At 40.9% G+C, this 20,613-nt stretch overlaps 2 protein-coding genes across 10 annotated transcripts in view; both read right to left on the reverse strand.

The window, feature by feature from the left end:
- The window catches only part of LOC311131426 (bifunctional heparan sulfate N-deacetylase/N-sulfotransferase 2-like), a 176,958-nt gene extending 162,704 nt beyond the window's left edge, over positions 1-14,254 (reverse strand). For both annotated transcript variants that reach the window (XM_084164402.1, XM_084164405.1), the window contains exon 1: positions 14,141-14,254. The gene's annotated coding sequence lies outside the window, so the exon portion shown is untranslated. The remainder of the gene's footprint in view (positions 1-14,140) is intronic.
- A 3,902-nt stretch (positions 14,255-18,156) lies between these two features.
- LOC311134016 (zinc finger SWIM domain-containing protein 8-like) overlaps positions 18,157-20,613 on the reverse strand; it is a 35,650-nt gene continuing 33,193 nt past the window's right edge. For all 8 annotated transcript variants that reach the window (XM_084167635.1, XM_084167634.1, XM_084167633.1 and 5 more), the window contains exon 23: positions 18,157-19,706. In XM_084167635.1, the coding sequence (XP_084023761.1) occupies positions 19,503-19,706 (204 nt within the window). In that variant the 3' untranslated portion in view covers positions 18,157-19,502. The remainder of the gene's footprint in view (positions 19,707-20,613) is intronic.

A 20,613-nucleotide genomic window follows, 5' to 3' on the forward strand; every position in this document is an offset into this window, starting at 1 on the left:
TTGGGAGTTTCAACAGACCTCTCCCCTGTAAGACTATGTGACAGAGTATCAACAGGGGTGAAAGGATAACTTAGTTCCCGTTCTATCGTTATCCAATCCAGCATCCCTTTTGCCCCAATGCTTCGCCAATTTAGCCATTTCAAATGATAAATTGTACAATTTAACATCTGGTAAAGACAAGTCTCCTACATCCCTTGGTGAGCACATCTTCAACATATTAATCCTGGGTTTTTTCCTATCTCACAAAAAGTATTTAGTTAATTTGTCATATTGTTTAAAATACCGGTCTGGAATATTCATAGGTAACATTGAAGAGATATAATTAAATTGCGGGACCACAACCATTTTAATCACGTTGATCTTTCCCCATAAAGTAAGTTTGATCTTTTCCCATTTTTCTAAATTGGTCTTAATCTTGACTAGTAGTGGCTCAAAATGTAGTCCCATCACTTCCTCCAAATTTGAGCTCAACTGAATACCCAAATATTTCAAAATTAAATGGGGTAACGGTTCCAGAGTAACATATAGCATTAATTGCTTCCAACTTATTCCAATTAATTTTTTTGCCTGACATACTAGGATCTGATTCAATACAAGTAAGTAATTGTTGTACAAACTGAAGAGGATCAGAGACCAGCACTAGAATATCATCTGCATACATAGTGGCTTGTGAAAGTATTCACCCCCTTGGCATTTTTCCTATTTTGTTGCCTTATAACCTGGAATTAAAACGGATTTTGGGGGGGTTTGTATCATATGATTTACACAACATGCCTACCACTTTGAAGATGCAAAATATGTTTTATTGTGAAACAAACAAGAAATAAGACAATAAAACAGAAAACTTGAGCGTGCATAACTATTCACCCCCCCAAAGTCAATACTTTGTAGAGACACATTTTGCAGCAATTACAGCTGCAAGTCTATTGGGGTATAATAATATAATAATATGCCATTTAGCAGACGCTTTTATCCAAAGCGACTTACAGTCATGTGTGCATACATTCTTACGTATGGGTGGTCCCGGGGATCGAACCCACTATCCTGGCGTTACAAGCGCCATGCTCTACCAATTGAGCTACAGAGGACCACATGTCTCTATAAGCTTGGCACATCTAGCCACTGGGATTTTTGCCCATTCTTCAAGGCAAAACTGCTCCAGCTCCTTCAAGTTGGATGGGTTCCGCTGGTGTACAGCAATCTTTAAGTCATACCACAGATTCTCGATTGGATTGAGGTCTGGGCTTTGACTAGGCCATTCCAAGACATTTAAATGTTTCCCCTTAAACCACTCAAGTGTTGCTTTAGCAGTATGCATAAGGTCATTGTCCGAATGGAAGGTGAACCTCCATCCCAGTCTCAAATCTCTGGAAGACTGAAACAGGTTTCCCTCAAGATTTTCCCTATATTTAGCGCCATCCATCATTCCTTCAATTCTGACCAGTTTCCCAGTCCCTGCTGATGAAAAACATCCCCACAGCATGATGCTGCCACCACCATGCTTCACTGTGGGGATGGTGTTCTCGGGGTGATGAGAGGTGTTGGGTTTGCGCCAGACATAGAGTTTTCCTTGATGGCCAAAAAGCTCAATTTTAGTCTCATCTGACCAGAATGCCTTCTTCCATATGTTTGGGGAGTCTCCCACATGCCTTTTGGCGAAAACCAAAAGTTTGCTTATTTTTTTCTTTAAGCAATGGCTTTTTTCTGGCCATTCTTCCATAAAGCCCAGCTCTGTGGCGTGTACGGCTTAAAGTTGGTCCTATGGACAGATACTCCAATCTCCACTGTGGAGCTTTGCAGCTCCTTCAGGGTTATCTTTGGTCTTTGTTGCTTATCTGATTAATGCCCTCCTTGCCTGGTTCTGGAGTTTTGGTGGGCGGCCCTCTTGGCAGGTTTGTTGTGGTGCCATATTCTTTCAATTTTTTAAATAATGGATTTAATGGTGCTCAGTGGGATGTTCAAAGTTTTGGATTTTATAACCCAACCCTGATATGTACTTCTTCACAACTTTGTCCCTGACCTGTTTGGAGAGCTCCTTGGTCTTCATGGTGCCGATTGCTTGGTGGTGCCCCTTGCTTTGTGGTGTTGCAGACTCTGGGGCCTTTCAGAACAGGTGTATATATACTGAGATCATGTGACAGATCATGTGACACTTAGATTGCACACAGGTGGACTTTATTTAACTAATTGTGACTTCTGAAGGTAATTGGTTGCACCATATCTTATTTAGGGGCTTCATAGCAAAGGGGGTGAATACATATGCACGCACCACTTTTCCATGATTTATTTTTTAGCATTTTTTTGAAACAAGTTATTTGTTTCATTCCACTTCACCAATTTGGACTATTTTGTGTATGTCCATTACATGACATCCAAATAAAAACCCATTTAAATTACAAGTTGTAATGCAACAAAATAGGAAAAACGCCAAGGGGGATGAATATACTTTTGCAAGGCACTGTAAGCAGCTTGTGTTCTTTTCCTCCTCTATGTACACCCTTGTTTCTGGATCTGTTCTTATCATTGTCGCAAGAGGCTCTAAAACTATGGTAAACAGTAGAGGGGAGAGCGAGCAACCCTGCCTTGTTTCTCTAGAAAGACAAAAAAAAAGACATAATTCCATTTGTAAGTACTGTTGCTTTAGGATTGGAATAGAGGACCCCTATCCATTTACAAAAGTCAGGTCCAAAATCACAATTTTCTAGGGTTCTTAAGAGAAAAGCCCACTCTACCCTATAAAATGCCTTCTCAGCATCTAAGGAGACAGCAGTGTTAGGAACTATATTGGAGCGGTTTAACCACATGAGATGTAAGAGCCTCCTCATATTATCAGTTGAGGTCCTGTTCTTAAATCCTACTTGGTCACTATGTATAATATTAGGTAGTGCCTTCTCTAAGCATATCGCCAGTAAGAATCTTACTATCCACATTAAGGAGGCTGATAGCTCTAAAATTCCCAGGTTCTGTAGTATCTCTAACCTTTTTAGGAATCAGCGATATCAAAGCCTCATTAAAGGTGTCCGGAAGGGAGGCATTTTTAAATACCTCCTGGTAAACCACTGTCAATACAGGTACAAGAATGTCAATATACTTTTTATAATATTCTACAGGAAGGCCATCCAGACCAGGTGATTTCCCTGCTTTCATAGATAAAATGGAGGCTCTAAACTCCTCTTCTGCTATAGTACAGTCCAGGTCCTCTACCTGGCTATCTGATCATCTAGGTAATTCTATAACAGACAAAAAAAAGTATCCATATCTATGGGCTCGCTGAACAGGAGGATGTATATAAATCTTCATAAAAACGTTGAAACACACTGTTTATCTCTTTGGATGAGGTCACCATCTTATTGCCCTTATTGTTCTGTATTTTTTGTTGTCTTGCTAGTAGCCTGCCTGTCTTCTCACCTCCCTCATAAAAACTGGTTCTAAGTCTAAAAAGTGCATATTCTGCCTTTTTTAAATAAATTTCAAGCCAATTAAATTTCAATTTGCAGGCAGTTTGAAATGTGCTATCTGTGAAATGTCTTGCCAAATCCCTTTCCAAGACACATATCTCAGTTTCTAATATTTTTACTGCTTCAGCTCCTTCCCTCTTCTTTTTGGATGCATGTGCTATTATTTTCTCGCTAATATATGCTTTAGAGGTTCCCATACTGTGGAAACCTTTTCAGTTGAGCCCATGTTGACCTCAAAAAAGGATCTAAGATCCTCTGCTAGTGATTGGCTAAATATCTCATCTTGTAATAGCATGGTGTTGAGTCTAAATCTACCCTTCCTTACATTTTCGGAGTTTATATCAACATGTAACTCTACTATAACGTGATCTGTGAGGGCAATGGGACCAATTTTGCAATCAATCACATTATTAACCATGAAATTAGATATCAAGAAGAAATCTATTCTGGAGTGAGTCTTAAGACAGTGGGAGAAAAAAGTATATTCTCTATCATTAGGATGGGCTAATCTCCATATGTCTGTGAGGCCCATATCTTCTGCTAGCATATGTATTGCAAGTCTATCCTTTGGCGTGGAGTTACCTGTAAATGTACTTCTATCAATCATATTGTCCATCACTTGGTTAAAGTCTCCAGCAAGGACGATCCACTGCTCCATATTTCCCAGTATAATGTTGACCTCATGAAAAAAAAAATCAGGGTCCTCCTTGTTGGGAGCATACAGTGAGGGTAAAAAGTATTTGATCCCCTGCTGATTTTGTACGTTTGCCCACTGACAAAGACATGATCAATCTATAATTTTAATGGTAGGTTTATTTGAACAGTGAGAGACAGAATAACAACAACAAAATCCAGAAAAACACATGTCAAAAATGTTATAAATTGATTTGCATTTTAATGAGGGAAATAAGTATTTGACCCCCTCTCGATCAGAAAGATTTCTGGCTCCCAGGTGTCTTTTATACAGGTAACGAGCTGAGATTAGGAGCACACTCTTAAAGGGAGTGCTCCTAATCTCAGTTTGTTACCTGTATAAAAGACACCTGTCCACAGAAGCAATCAATCAATCAGATTCCAAACGCTCCACCATGGCCAAGACCAAAGAGCTCTCGATGGATGTCAGGGACAAGACTGTAGACCTACACAAGGCTGGAATGGGCTACAAGACCATCGCCAAGAAGCTTGGTGAGAAGGTCACAACAGTTGGTGCGATTATTCGCAAATGGAAGAAACACAAAATAACTGTCAATCTCCCTCGGCCTGGGGCTCCATGCAAGATCTCACCTCGTGGAGTTGCAATGATCAAGAGAACGGTAAGGAATCAGCCCAGAACTACACGGGAGGATCTTGTCAATGATCTCAAGGCAGCTGGAACCATAGTCACCAAGAAAACAATTGGTAACACACTACGCCGTGAAGGACTGAAATCCTGCAGCGCCCGCAAGGTCCCCCTGCTCAAGAAAGCACATACAGGCCCGTCTTAAGGTTGCCAATGAACATCTGAATGATTCAGAGGAGAACTGGGTGAAAGTGTTGTGGTCAGATGAGACCAAAATGGAGCTCTTTGGCATCAACTCAACTCGCCGTGTTTGGAGGAGGAGGAATGCTGCCCATGACCCCAAGAACACCATCCCCACGGTCAAACATGGAGGTGGAAACATTATGCTTTGGGGGTGTTTTTCTGCTAAGGGGACAGGACAACTTCACCGCATCAAAGGGACGATGGACGGGGCCATGTACCGTCAAATCTTGAGTGAGAACCTCCTTCCCTCAGCCAGGGCATTGAAAATGGGTCGTGGGTGGGTATTCCAGCATGACAATGACCCAAAACACACGGCCAAGGCAACAAAGGAGTGGCTCAAGAAGAAGTACATTAAGGTCCTGGAGTGGCCTAGCCAGTCTCCAGACCTTAATCCCATAGAAAATCTGTGGAGGGAGCTGAAGGTTCGAGTTGCCAAACGTCAGCCTCGAAACCATAATGACTTGGAGAAGATCTGCAAAGAGGAGTGGGACAAAATCCCTCCTGAGATGTGTGCAAACCTTGTGGCCACCTACAAGAAACGTCTGACCTCTGTGATTGCCAACAAGGGTTTTGCCACCAAGTACTAAGTAATGTTTTGCAGAGGAGTCAAATACTTATTTCCCTCATTAAAATGCAAATCAATTTATACCATTTTTGACATGCGTTTTTCTGGATTTTGTTGTTGTTATTCTGTCTCTCACTGTTCAAATAAACCTACCATTAGAATTATAGACTGATCATGTCTTTGTCAGTGGGCATACGTACAAAATCAGCAGGGGATCAAATACTTTTTTCCCTCACTGTATATGTTGCATAACCTTAATCCCATTTATAAAGAGCCTCAATGCACATAAGCCTGCCAAACTCATCAGTGTCGCTTCAACATTATAAAATTAAGTATTTTGCTTTTCAGAATAACCACCCCATTTTGTTTGGAATTAAATGAGCTATGATAAACTTCTGCAACCCAGCCTCCTCTAAATTTCAGTGCCTCTGTATCTGTTAAATGTGATTCCTGTATGAACACAATATCCGGCTGTTTTGATTTGAAATATGTCAAGATGTTTTTCCTCTTCACTTGGTTAACACAATCATTTATATTCCAAGAGATTATGTTAAAATAACCTTTAGCCATATTTGCGCTGAGTAGTTATAGCCTGAGTGTGAAGTGTCCAATTTAACACACGTGACAACTAATGAACATCATTATATAACATTTCACAATATATGCTCCAGCTGTACAATAAAGCAGTGTAAATAAACGTAGATAACCAATCCCAAAATAAAACAAAGCAACTAGGAATGTAACGTTGCTTCTCGATGAGTCAATCATCACAGAACTGTCTGATGCTGCAGAAGATAACCTGCAGTCTCAACTCAAAAATACTTATGGTCCGTTATGCGCTTGAAAGGCTAAATTAGCAACCCTCCCGCAAACATTTAGGCTACCTTCATTTGTATAGTAAACGGCATACAATTCAACTTGTATTTTACCTTGTCTTGTCTTCTTTATGTAGGCTAAACACCTTGCTCTAGCAAGAATCTCTCTGCCTCCACGTTGTCCTTGAAAATCATTTTCTTTCCCTTCCAAGTAAAGAGCAGGGTCGCTGGGAATGCCAGTGTGTGCCTGACGTTCTTCTCGTGTAGTTGTTTCTTTGCCTTTGCAAACTTCTTCCTCTTCATTGCCAATTCTTTGACAGGTCTGTGAAAAAAGACAGCCGGCGGCCTTCCCCCTGAATGCCACCCTTTTCTTTCGCCGCTTTAAGTACCTCGTCCCGAGCTGTATATCGTAGGAAGCGGATGAGAACCGTTCTCGGGGGCCTATTCTCGTCAGGCATGATTAAACTGCGATAGGTTCGTTCAATTTCTAATTCCTGCCTGTCATCAAATCCAAATCCTTCTGCGATGATTTTCTGCACACACGAGATTAGTCCACAGCCAGCCTCACTCCCCTCTTTCAGATTAACCAATCTCACCGTATTTCTCCTACTTCTGTTCTCAAGTTCTTCGACACGATTCCACAATATATACAGCTTTTTCTCGTGATTCTCATTACCATTCTCCAGACGGCATCCTCTACTGTCGAAATTCGTCCCTCTGCCCCTTCCATCCTCTCTTGTATCGCATCAACTTTTTCCTTTAGCTCGATAGTGTTTTTATCGTGGAGACATCGGATGCAACATCCAACAAAATTGTATTCATCTTTCCCATTTGCTCAAATAGATCCTTCAGATTTACCGATTTCTATGGGTTTATGTGTTTATCCATGTCTTGGTGGGGGGATTCGGAAGGACTTGCTGTTTGTTTGATATATTCGATGTGGCCTTCTGTGAACACCGCGTGTTAGGCTTGAAGAAGTTTTTAGCGCGTCGACATTCCAATAATGCCACTTTAGCGAAATGTTTCAAAATGTAAATGATCTTTATTTATTATTTCAACATCTGAACAAAGTGGACAGGCTTGCATGCTGTTCAAAAAGTTGGACAAGGACAGAAGGGTGTGTTCATAACAATTCAACGGTTCTGTCTTGTTAGCTAGCAAATAGATCCAATTAGTCTAAACTTGAAATATAAAGATTCCTATAAAGATTAGCTGGCTACTCACTAGCATGTGGGCTTGTGCTTGAGAGATTGTTTATGAGACCTGTTACATTTCTATTATGACTGCTACAAGAAGTGAATGTGCATTATGCATGGTTCTGGTAAAAAATGGCATTTTCATAGACAGACTTGAAAGACAGATCAGTGATTATTACAAAAAAGCAGATAAAATGATTAGTGGGTCTTATGGTTGTGAAAGGCTTATATTTAGCCTAGCTATAATTTCACAATCCCTAAATTAATTAGATCATTGCTAACCGTTTAAAATGCAGTATATTTTAACTTTAATTGTACAACAAATGAAAGGCCTATTTATTTATTTATAGATACAGTGGGGGGAAAAAGTATTTAGTCAGCCACCAATTGTGCAAGTTCTCCCACTTAAAAAGATGAGAGAGGCCTGTTATTTTCATCATAGGTACATGTCAACTATGACAGACAAATTGAGAGAACAAAATTCCAGAAAATCACATTGTAGGATTTTTTATGAATTTATTTGCTAATTATGGTGGAAAATAAGTATTTGGTCACCTACAAACAAGCAAGATTTCTGGCTCTCACAGACCTGTAACTTCTTCTTTAAGAGGCTCCTCTGTCCTCCACTCGTTACCTGTATTAATGGCACCTGTTTGAACTTATCAATATAAAAGACACCTGTCCACATCCTCAAACAGTCACACTCCAAACTCCACTATGGCAAAGACCAAAGAGCTGTCAAAGGACACCAGAAACAAAATTGTAGACCTGCACCAGACTGGGAAGACAATCTGCAATAGGTAAGCAGCTTGGTTTGAAGAAATCAACTGTGGGAGCAATTATTAGGAAATGGAAGACATACAAGACCACTGATAATCTCCCTCGATCTGGGGCTCCACGCAAGATCTCACCCCGTGGGGTCAAAATGATCACAAGAACGGTGAGCAAAAATCCCAGAACCACACGGGGGGACCTAGTGAATGACCTGCAGAGAGCTGGGACCAAAGTAACAAAGCCTACCATCAGTAACACACTACGCCGCCAGGGACTCAAATCCTGCAGTGCCAGACGTGTCCCCCTGCTTAAGCCAGTACATGTCCAGGCCCGTCTGAAGTTTGCTAGAGTGCATTTGGATGATCCAGAGGAGGATTGGGAGAATGTCATATGGTCAGATGAAACCAAAATAGAACTTTTTGGTAAAAACTCAACTCGTCGTGTTTGGTCGCAAACACACCGCCCGGGCAACGAAGGGGTGGCTTCGTAAGAAGCATTTCAAGGTCCTGGAGTGGCCTAGCCAGTCTCCAGATCTCAACCCCATAGACAATCTTTGGAGGGAGTTGAAAGTCCGTGTTGCCCAGCGACAGCCCCAAAACATCACTGCTCTAGAGGAGATCTGCATGGAGGAATGGGCCAAAATACCAGCAACAGTGTGTGAAAACCTTGTGAAGACTTACAGAAAACGTTTGACCCGTGTCATTGCCAACAAAGAGTATATAACAAAGTATTGAGAAACTTTTGTTATTGACCTAATACTTATTTTCCACCATCATTTGCAAATAAATTCATTAAAAATCCTACAATGTGATTTTATGGATTTTCTTTTCTCATTTTGTCTTTCATAGTTGACGTGTACCTATGATGAAAATTACAGGCCTCTCTCATCTTTTTAAGTGGGAGAACTTGCACAATTGGTGGCTGACTAAATACTTTTTTTCCCCACTGTGTGTATATATATATATATATATATATATAGTGAATCGCCCATAAGTTTGAGAAAATCAAGATATGATTTTTAGGCCATATCGCCCAGCCCTAGGCCAAGTACCCCTGGTTGGGAACCACTGATCTAGAACAAACAAAATGTAATATAATTTTCCAACACACACAGTGCGGATACCCTTCATTGCACTGCCTGATTCTGAATTCCAAAGTCATACACAGGATGTTTGCTCAGAATAGATAGTACTGACCCATTCATTCAACAACCATCTAGACCCTCTGAAAATGACCTAGTAAGGACAGTCAATTCAGAAAGCAAACTGAAATTCCAATACCAGTTCCAATTTTCCTCATTTAAAAGCAACTGACCCCAACCCTGGTGACTAGTTCTAGTTGTTTCAGCAGATAATACTTGTGAAAATACATTTCTGTACATGAAGCCCACATCTCTAACCAATGAGAGCAGCCTCAAGCAGACAAAACCATTAGCATTTCCTCATGTGTTGCTGCGATTGTGTTTAGGATTTCAACCCCTGCCAACATCATTCTCCCATTTTCCAGGGAAGGTACAGGGTTTGAGTCAGTGTACTGAGATCTCTGCAAAATCATGTGTCTTAGTAAGTGAAGAATAAGAGGAATTTATTGATGCTCAACTTAACCACCAGTAAGCATTTCGCTGTTAGTCTACACCTTACGAAGCATGTGACAAATACATTTGATTTGAGATTGCCATACAACTGCCACCCTTCAGCTCCTAAATGTCAATGCAACCCTGCATCAATCTCATGGCCCATTTTCCAAGCTGGAGGGTATAAATGTTATTAATGTACTTCAACTCCATCGTAACCACCACAAATCATGAAGTCAGCAGAGAACCCCGCAGGGTTGAATGAGGCAATTAAATACCAGCTCCACATCATTTCTTGTGGTTTATGCCTAGGTGTCAATTGCCGAATGACAAACAAAGTATAGCCTAAATATAAAATCTCAGCAAGGACCATAAACATCAGGTGCACTTGACGTGTTGGACTAAAACTCAGGCAAAGGAAGAAATGTCCGCTCTCAAACTTTATTAGGCAGCAAATTACTGAACAAAAATATAAAACGCAACATGCAACAATTTCAATGATTTTACTGAGTTAAGGTTCATATAAGGAAATCAGTCAATTGAAATTCATTAGGCCCTAATCTATGGATTTCACATGGCTGGGCCTTGGAGGGCATAGGCCCACCCACTTGGGAGCCAGGCCCACCCACTGGGGAGCCAGGCACAGCCAACCAGAATGAGTTTATCCCCCACAAAAGGGCTTTATTACAAACAGAAATACTCCTCAGTTTCATCAGCTGTCCGTGTGGCTGGTCTCAGACGATCCCGCAGGTGAAGAAGCCAGATGTGGAGGTCCTGGGCTGGTGGTTACACGTGGTCTACGGTTGTGAGGCCGTTTGAACGTACTGCCAAATTCTCTAAAACGACGTTGGAGGTGGCTTATGGTAGAGAAATTAACATTCTATTATCTGACAACAACTCTAGTGGACATTCCTGCAGTCAGCATGCCAATTGCACCCTCCCTCAAAACTTGAGACATATGTGGCATTGTGTTGTGTGACAAAACTGCACATTTTAGAGTGGCCTTTTATTGTCCCCAGCACAAGGTGCACCTGTGTAATGATCATGGTGTTTAATCAGCTTCTTGATATGCCACACCTGTCAGGTGGATGGATTATCTTGGCAAAGGAGAAATGCTCACTAACAGGGATGTAAACAAATGCACAAAATAAATAAGCTTTTTGTGCATATGAAAAATGTCAGGGATCTTTTATTTCAGCTCATGAAACATGGGACTAACACTTTACATTTGTGTTTATATTTTTGTTCAGTATAGAATAGGAACATACAATCTAAATGCTTGCCGATGAGCATTGACAGCAAGAAAATATCCAATCAACCTTATCTTCTAGCAAAGCAAAGTAATATTCTATAAATAGGTAAAATATGTGCAAAACAAACACAAAATTACTATTTTTGCGTAGTCCATTTTAAACTTGTGCTGTCGGAGATGGGCTTTGTCCTGTTCCACTTTAAAAGGCCTAGTTTAATGCCCTTCATGCAGAAACACTCTCCTTGTGAGAGCCACCCCCAGGCCTTAATCACTTTATAATTAAGAGTATCTCAGACATCAGTAATATGCTCAGAGGACAGACGTCGGCTTGAGTCCACAGTTCAACACTAATTGGGCCTTCCAATCAAAAATAGAATGAAAGAAGTTGTTGAAGGGGGATCATGAAACAAGGACTCAGCTTATTGTACCCAGTCTTTCAAAATACAGCTTTTAAAAGTGTTCAGTATTACAGTGCTATGAAAAAGTATTTGGCCCCTTTCTAATTTTCTCTACATTTGCATATTTGTGATACTGAATGTTATCAGATCTTCAACCAAAACCTAATATTAGATAAAGGGAACATAAGTGAACAAATAACACAACAATTACATATTTATTTCATAAACAGTTATGCAACACCCAATTCCCCTGTGTGAAAAAGTAATTGCCCCCTTACACTCAATAACTGGTTGTGCCACCTTTAGCTGCAATGACTCCAACCAAATGCTTCCTGTAGTTGTTGATCAGTCTCTCACGTCGCTGTGGAGGAATTTTGGCCCACTCTTCCATGCAGAACTGCTTTAACTCAGTGACGTGTGGGTTTTCAAGCATGAACTGCTCGTTTCAAGTCCTGCCACAACATCTCAATTGGGATTAGGTCTGGACTTTGACTAGGCCATTCCAAAACTTCAAATTTGTTGCTTTTTAGCGATTTTCATGTAGACTTGATTGTGTGTTTTGGATCATTGTCTTGCTGCATGACCCAGCTGCGCTTCAGCTTCAGCTCACAGACGGATGGTCTGACATTCTCCTGCAGAAATTATCTGATACAGAGCAGAATTCATGGTTCCTTCTATTAAGGCAAGTCGTCCAGGTCCTGAGGCAGCAAAGCATCCCCAAACCATCACCACCATGTTTGACCTTTGGTATGATGTTCTTACTGTGGAATGCAGTGTTTGGTTTTCGCCAGGCATAATGGGACCCATCTCATCCAAAGCGACGTGAGAGACTGATCAACAACTACAGGAAGCATTTGGTTGGAGTCATTGCAGCTAAAGTTGGCACAACCAGTTATAGAGTTTAAAGGGGCAATTACTTTTTCACACAGGGGAATTGGGTGTTGCAGAACTGTTTATGAAATAAATATGTAATTGTTGTGTTATTTGTCCACTTATGTTCCCTTTATCTAATATTAGGTTTTGGTTGAAGATCTGATAACATTCAGTATCACAAATATGCAAAAGTAGAGAAAATTAGAAAGGGGCCAAATACTTTTTCATAGCACTGTAGGTGCAGAATTAAACTGAGCGTGATGCTGAATGTAGGCTACTTTTTATATGCATTGTATAAGTGCAATTTGGTAAAATAATTACATTCATTCACTAGCATTACATTACTCATCAGGATCGATAGATTCAAAACAATAGTTTAAAACCTATCAAGTTAACACTGCTTATCAGAGAAAACTTCACTGAAAACGAGGGTTGCTGTGGCTCTTTCTCTAATGGTGTCCACATCGCAATCAATCAACGGCGGCAACTTCAATCTACTAACCATTCAATAACCAAAGACCATGTGGTTCCTTGTGCAAATAATTATATAGGAGTGGCCGGCCCCTGTCCTGGCATAACCTCTACCACCACTGTTACAGAGTCAAAATGTCTGGAATACTCTGCAATTATTAGGCCAGTGGAGTGTTAACATACAGTGCCTTCCGAAAGTATTTACACCCCTTGACTTTTTCCACATGTTACAGCCAGAATTTAAAATTGATTGTATTGAGATTGTGTCACTGGCCTATACACAATACCCTATAATGTCGAAGTGGAATTATGTTTTTAGATATTTTTCAAATTGTATTAAAAATGAAAAGCTGAAATGTCTTGAGTCAATAAGTATTCAACCCCTTTGTTATGGCAAGCCTAAATATGTTCAGGAGTAAACATTTGCTTAACAAGTCATGAGTTTCATGGACTCACTCTGTGTGCAATAATAGGGCTTAACATTATTTTTAAATGACTACCTCATCTCTGTACCCCACACATACAATTATCTGTAAGGTCCAGCAGTCGAGCAGTGAATTTCAAACACCAATTCAACCACATTGTTTGAAGTACAATATACCAACATAGTTACTGTAGTAAATCAAAGCTGTGTGCTGGAAAACCTTGGTAGAGCATGGGTGGAATAGGCATCATGGTGCTCATGTGAATTTCCTTTACTTTTCGGCTTCAGACTAATGCCTACTTCTCACTTACAACGCGTAAATGTAAACAAATGTATTTCAAACATATTTCAGAATTGTATACAAAAACACTACACTGTAAAAAAGCTACAGTTGCTGTTACATTCCAGAATAACGATGGGGCGTTACTGGTTATGGAAAAACTTTTGCACGCAACAGTCCGCCATATGATTCACCACTACCCTCTTAATAGTAAGCAAACAACTCTAAACATTACGATAGACCGACTAGTTCCAACAATAAACACATGCTGCTGGAATTCACCAAATGTTTGTTTTCTTCATAGTTAGCTAACGTTACTAATGACGTGAATAGACATATGTCCACGTCATTCACTTAAATTGTAAAGAAAGAATGGAGAGGAAAACCCTCCAGTGCCAACTGGCAGTGAAATATAGCTAGCTACTGTAGCTTGCGAGGTTAGCCTACCGGCTAACTTAGTGTTGCACACATTCAATGGGCTGCCTTCAAGTTAAAGAGGACACGCAAAACACTCAATGTAAATATTGTGTTTTACTTACCTAGGTACGTTTTTGAAAGACCAATATCCACACGAAACGCATAATGACAGAAAATATGCAAATGCTTAAAGTCTAGTTGACAGCATCGCTCGTGAATCCGCCATCTTCATTCAGCAATCGATGCATTCTGCCGAAACTCCGGAATGAACCAAAGGGAGCAGGAGGAGGAGGGAGATTTCGTAACAGAGGACATACAAACGTTGGTTATTTGGAATAATATATCTGATCGGAGAGGAGGAAAATCATCGAAATTACCCAATTTGAAACATAATTGTGTTGGTATTTTAAGGTAAAAGCGCAAAACGGACAATAAAATTGATCATGCTTGGTTTAATCCCCATAACACTGATAGATGTCATGATACCCTTGTCCCGACAGAACACCCCGAGCTTCTTTCAGGCTTACTTTTCACTCACAGGTGCATAAGGGGCTAAATTATAAGCTGTACAGTTCTCAAATTAATTAAAGGCCATAACATAAATGTTTCTCTAGCGCAGAGCTTATTCAGCTATGCTACTCCTTTTACTTGGATCATGAAAGTGATTAACAAAATCTTGACAAAATGCTGACTGGCGTGTGAGCAGGTAGCAAGTGGCATCTAAAATATTGTGTCTTCCAAAGTGAACCACATTGTCTAATTTGGGAACCCCTTCCATGAAAGCCACTTTGAACTGAATTTTGGGGGAAATGCTCAATAACATAATTAGTTATCAGACTGTACGCCCTATTTCAAACATCACATGGAACTGAAGATAATGAACTGTAAGTGTGAAATAAGCTCACCAGGCTACAGGTGAACTTGATCATACATTGCCCTATAGCTCCCTCTCCTGGTCATACTGTGACAGATCGTAGAATGCATTTTACATCAATCATACCTTTTTATTTTGCCAGTCAGTGGTCAGAGGATTTAGCCAAAAACAGTATTTCTGATTTAGAGTAATAATGGCTCAATAGAGCTTCTATCTCAAGGCCATCAGACTGTTAAACAGTCACCACTAGCCGGCCTCCACCCAGTACCCTGCACTGAACCTTAGGTCACTGTTCTAGCCGGCTACCACCCAATACTCTACCATGCACCTTAGAGAATGCTGCCCTACTTACAGTCATTGAACACTGGTAACTTTAATGTTTACATACCGTTTTACCCACTTTATATGTATATACTGTATTCTAGTCATGGCTCATCCTATATAACTACTGAGGTACACACCTTTTCTATTCATACACACCATCTTTACACACCATTATCCATCTATATACACAGATATATGCATCTATACACACACTGCATTCGTAAAGTATTCAGACCCCTTGACTTTTTCCACATTTTGTTACGTTACAGCCTTATTCTAAAATTGATTAAATGTTGTTTTTTTGTTTTATCAATCTACACACAATACCCCATAATGACAAAGCAAAAACAGGTTTTTAGAGGGTTTTGTACATTTATAAAACGTAAATATCCCATCTACATAAGTATTCAGACCATTTACTCAGTACTTTGTTGAAGCACCTTTGGCAGCGATTACAGCCTTGAGTCTTCATGGGTATGATGCTACAAGCTTGGCACACCTGTATTTGGGGAGTTTCTCCCATTCTTAAAAAAATAAATAAAAAATTATCTGCAGATCCTCTCAAGCTCTGTCAGGTTTGATGGGGAGTGTCGCTGCACAGCTATTTTCGGGTCTCTCCAAAGATGTTCGATCAGGTTCAAGTCCGGGCCACTCAAGGACGGCTTCCGTCTGTCCACTCTACCATCAAGGCCTGATTGGTGGAGAGCTGCAGAAATGGTTGTCCTTCTGGAAGGTTCTCCCATCTCGACAGAGAAACTCTGGAGCTCTGTCAGGGTGACCATCAGGTTCTTGGTCACCTCCCTGAACAAGGCCATTCTCCCCCGATTGCTCAGTTTGGTCGGGCAGCCAGCTCTAGGAAGAGTCTTGGTGGTTCCAAACTTATTCCATTTAAGAATGATGGAGGCCACTGTGTTCTTGGGTACCTTCAATGCTGCAGACATTTTTTGGTACCCTTCCACAGATCTGTGCCTCGACACAATCCTGTCTCAGAGCTCTACGGCCAATTCCTTCGACCTCATGGCTTGGTTTTTGCTCTGACATGCATTGTCAGCTGTGGGACCTTATATATAGTTGAAGTCGGAAGTTTACATACACCTTAGCCAAATACATTTAAACTCAGTTTTTCACAATTCCTGACATTTAATCCTAGTAAAATTCCCTGTCTTAGGTCAGTTAGGATCACCACTTTATTTTAAGAATGTGAAATGTCTGAATAATTGTAGAGAGAATGATTTATTTCAGCTTTTATTTATTTAATCACATTCCCAGTGGGTCAGAAATGTACATACACTCAATTAGTATTTGGTAGCATTGCTTTTAAATTGTTTAACTCGGGTCAAACATTTCGGGTAGCCTTCCACAAGCTTCCCACAATAAGTTGGGTGAATTTTTGCCCATTCCTCCAGACATTGCTGGTGTAACTGAGTCAGGTTTGTAGGCCTCTTTGCTTGCACACACTTTTTCAGTTCTGCCCACACATTTTCTATAGGCTTGAGGTCAGGGCTTTGTGATGGCCACTCCAATACCTTGACTTTGTTGACCTTAAGCCATTTTACCACAACTTTGGAAGTATGCTTGGGGTCATTGTCCATTTGGAAGACCCATTTGCAACCAAGCTTTAACTTCCTGACTGATGTCTTGAGATGTTGCTTCAATATATCCACATAATTTTCCTTCCTCATGATGCCATCTATTTTGTGAAGTGCACCAGTCCCTCCTGCAGCAAAGCACCCCCACAGCATGATGCTGCCACCCCCGTGCTTCACGGTTGGGATGGTGTTCTTCGGATTGCAAGCATCCCCCTTTATCCTCCAAACATAACGCTGGTCATTATGGCCAAACAGTTCTATTTTTGTTTCAGCAGACCAGAGGACATTTCTCCAAAAAGTACAATCTTTGTCCCCATGTGCAGTTGCAAACCGTAGTCTGGCTTTTTTATGGCGGTTTTGGAGCAGTGGCTTCTTCCTTGCTGAGCGGCCTTTCAGGTTATGTTGATATAGGACTCGTTTTACTGTGGATGTAGATACTTTTGTACCTGTTTCTTCCAGCATCTTCACAAAGTCCTTTGCTGTTGTTCTGGGATTGATTTGCACTTTTCGCACCAAAGTACGTTCATCTCTAGGAGACAGAACGCATCTCCTTCCTGAGCGGTATGACGTCTACGTTGTCCCATGGTGTTTATACTTGCGTACTATTGTTTGTATAGATGAACGTGGTACCTTCAGGAGTTTGGAAATTGCTCCCAAGGATGAACCAGACTGCCCTGACCTCAAGCCTATAGAAAATGTGTGGGCAGAACTGAAAAAGCGTGTGCGAGCAAGGAGGCCTACAAACCTGATTCAGTTACACCAGCTCTGTCAGGAGGAATGGGCCAAAATTCACCCAACTTATTGTGGGAAGCTTGTGGAAGGCTACCTGAAACGTTTGACCCAAGTTAAACAATTTAAAGGCAATGCTACCAAATACTAAATGTGTATGTAAACTTCTGACCCACTGGGAATGTGATGAAATAAATAAAAGCTTAAATAAATCACTACTATTATTCTGACATTTCACATTCTTAAAATAAAGTGTTGATCCTAACTGACCTAACCAGGGAATTTTACTAGGATTAAATGTCAGGAATTGTGAAAAACTGAGTTTAAATGTATTTGGCTAAGGTGTATGTAAACTTCTGACTTCAACTGTACATACACACATACATTCCGGTCTCTGACATTGCTCGTTCTGATATATATATATATATATATTATTTTTTTCATCTCTGGATTATGTTTGTATTTTTATTATTGCTAGGCATTACTGCACTGTTGGAGCTCAAAACAAACATTTCGCTGCACCTGCAATAACATTTGCAAATCTGTGTACGCTACAGATACATTTTGATAGTGTCCATTTTTTGTACATTCCATCCACAAAATAAATTCCAGCACATTTGTGTTTTGAATCACCTTTATTAAGTAAACTCTACATTTCAGTATTGCTTTATCTGTCCTTTTTTCTTTTATTCTAAATTACAACCTCTTGCAATCAGCACAATTTATATATATACACTTTTTTTCCCCAACCAAGCTACACTGAGGAATACAAAAATATCACAGAACATTTTCTACTAAGTCACGTCACCCGTGAGCTCCAGAGCAGAGTTGGAGGTGCGGGTTTGGAACACAGGGATCTGACAACGCCCCCTATAGAACATCAATGGACAGTGCACATTAATTCCACAGTAACAGCTGATGGATGTAACCTGGAGACACAGTTTGCATATCAGCCTTTATGGGCATAGCACTTTTATGATTCTAGATGTGCAGGGCATGTAAATGTCATGTCCACTCATCCTTTATGTGATCCTGATATTTGATTGGATGATTGTACTTGAGATTCACAAAAGGCCATCCACTTGCACTCTTGACCCAATCAAAAAGGGCCAATGAGTTTGGTCCAGCCAGACACCTGTGTTCCCAGACCCAAAACCTCAAACCGCTGAATTGGAAAAGGGAACCCACACAACACTCACGTTACACTCTCTCATTCCTCTCTGCATACACATCATTCAAAATATCAAAAAGATAAAACACTAAAAGAATCCTCACCCGTACTCAGGTTACTATTTTCATATTACATTTCTTTTCTTTTTTCTTTTATTATTTCAACAAACTGTTTTTTGTCTATTTTTTTTCTTTCTTTTTAAACACTGTCAGAATACCCAAAATTCAGATCCGTAGTGACTGGTGGAGGCTCACTCCCCCCAGGACAGAGGAATGTTGCAGTATGAATCTGACTTACTCAGTGGTTTCAATAAAATAACCAACTAACATCAACAAAATAAATGACCACTTATATGCCCCAACCAACCAAAAAGCATCCCTTCGTGACTGCTTCTGGAAGGAAAGTTGTGAGGATGAACATGAGGGGGAATATATGTTACAGGAAGTTACACAGAGACATGAAACACGATAATGGGAGAGGCAATTCAGTCACGGACACAGAAGACTACATAAGCTGATTCCCTTTCAACTTACCTCAAAGCTCTACGTCTCACACAGTTATGACATCTAAAAGGGTGGGGAATGGGGGTTGATTGTGCTGCCTGTGTGCTGTGTAGGGTATGTACATCAAGGTACACAACGAGGGTTGACGTCAGGTCAGGTGAGGGAGAGGCCAGGGCGGTGGATGGGGAGAGCATTCGAGGCAGAGCCAAGGGTTGATGGAGAGAGACAGCTCGACAGGGATGCGGGTTTGTGAGGTGGGAGCGTCGTTCCTCTCCCACTCCACTGCCCTCACAGTCATGGGGAGAAAGTGGCCATCTCCAGAGAGATGCGCTGCCACAGCTCCTTGGTCTGCTTGCCCCTCTTCAGGTTCTGCAGCACGTCGTTGAACTGCATCATACCCACAGGGGTCAGGCAGAAGGCCCCACGGGCGCTGCGGATGATGTTGACAAAGTCATCGTAGTCTGCCGGGGTCAGGTGGATCAGCCGGTGGTGGATGTACTGCAGTGGGGGATAAGGGGGGGCACAGAGGAGCAGATTAACTTTGAGTCAAACAGGGCACCAAAGGGTAATCTACTTTACTACATATGTCAATGTTAGTCACAGAGACAGGGCACCCAAATCCTAAACCAATCCCTACTACCCCCAATGAACTTGTAGAGCAGCAGTTTCTCAGCAGTTTCTCAACTGGTGGGTCGTAACCCAAATTGTTATTTTGTTATAAAAAATAATTTAAAAAATGTTTGTTTTAGTCTGAACTTAAATGACTAAAATCATAAAACCAGGTAGCAAATGAATAACTCCTTTAATCTCAGCTATTTTTCTTCAAAGTATTTTCAATATAGAGCTATTAGAAGTGCTATTTAGCAGTTTTGGTTGATTTTGTGGTCTCAAACCAGTGAGCTTATTAACATTAGTCATCAAGAATATGAGCATTGCGAATACTAATCCATTCAGATCTACACACGTACATAGGGGCTTGTGGTTAATTTGGATTGGACAATAGTGTTTGGTGGGAATACAGATATCAATGTGGTCCACTATCAATGTTATACACTACATGACCAAAAGTATGTGGACACCTGCTTGTCGAACATCTCATTCCGAAATCATGGGCATTAATATAGAGTTAGTCCCCCCTTTGCTGCTATAACAGCCTCCACTCTTCTGGGAAGGGACTTGCTTCCATTCAGCCACAAGAGCATTAGTGAGGTCGGAAAGTGATGTTGGACGATTAGGCCTGGCTCGCAGTCGGCATTCCAATTCATCCCAAAGGTGTTCGATGGGGTTGAGGTCAGGGCTCTGTGCAAGCCAGTCAAGTTCTTCCACACCGATCTCGACAAAGCATTTCTGCATGGACCTCGCTTTGTGCACGGAGGCATTGTCATGCTGAAACAGGAAAGGGCCT

This window comes from Coregonus lavaretus (assembly GCF_964263955.1).
Source record: "Coregonus lavaretus genome assembly, chromosome: 1".
NCBI lineage: Eukaryota > Metazoa > Chordata > Actinopteri > Salmoniformes > Salmonidae > Coregonus > Coregonus lavaretus.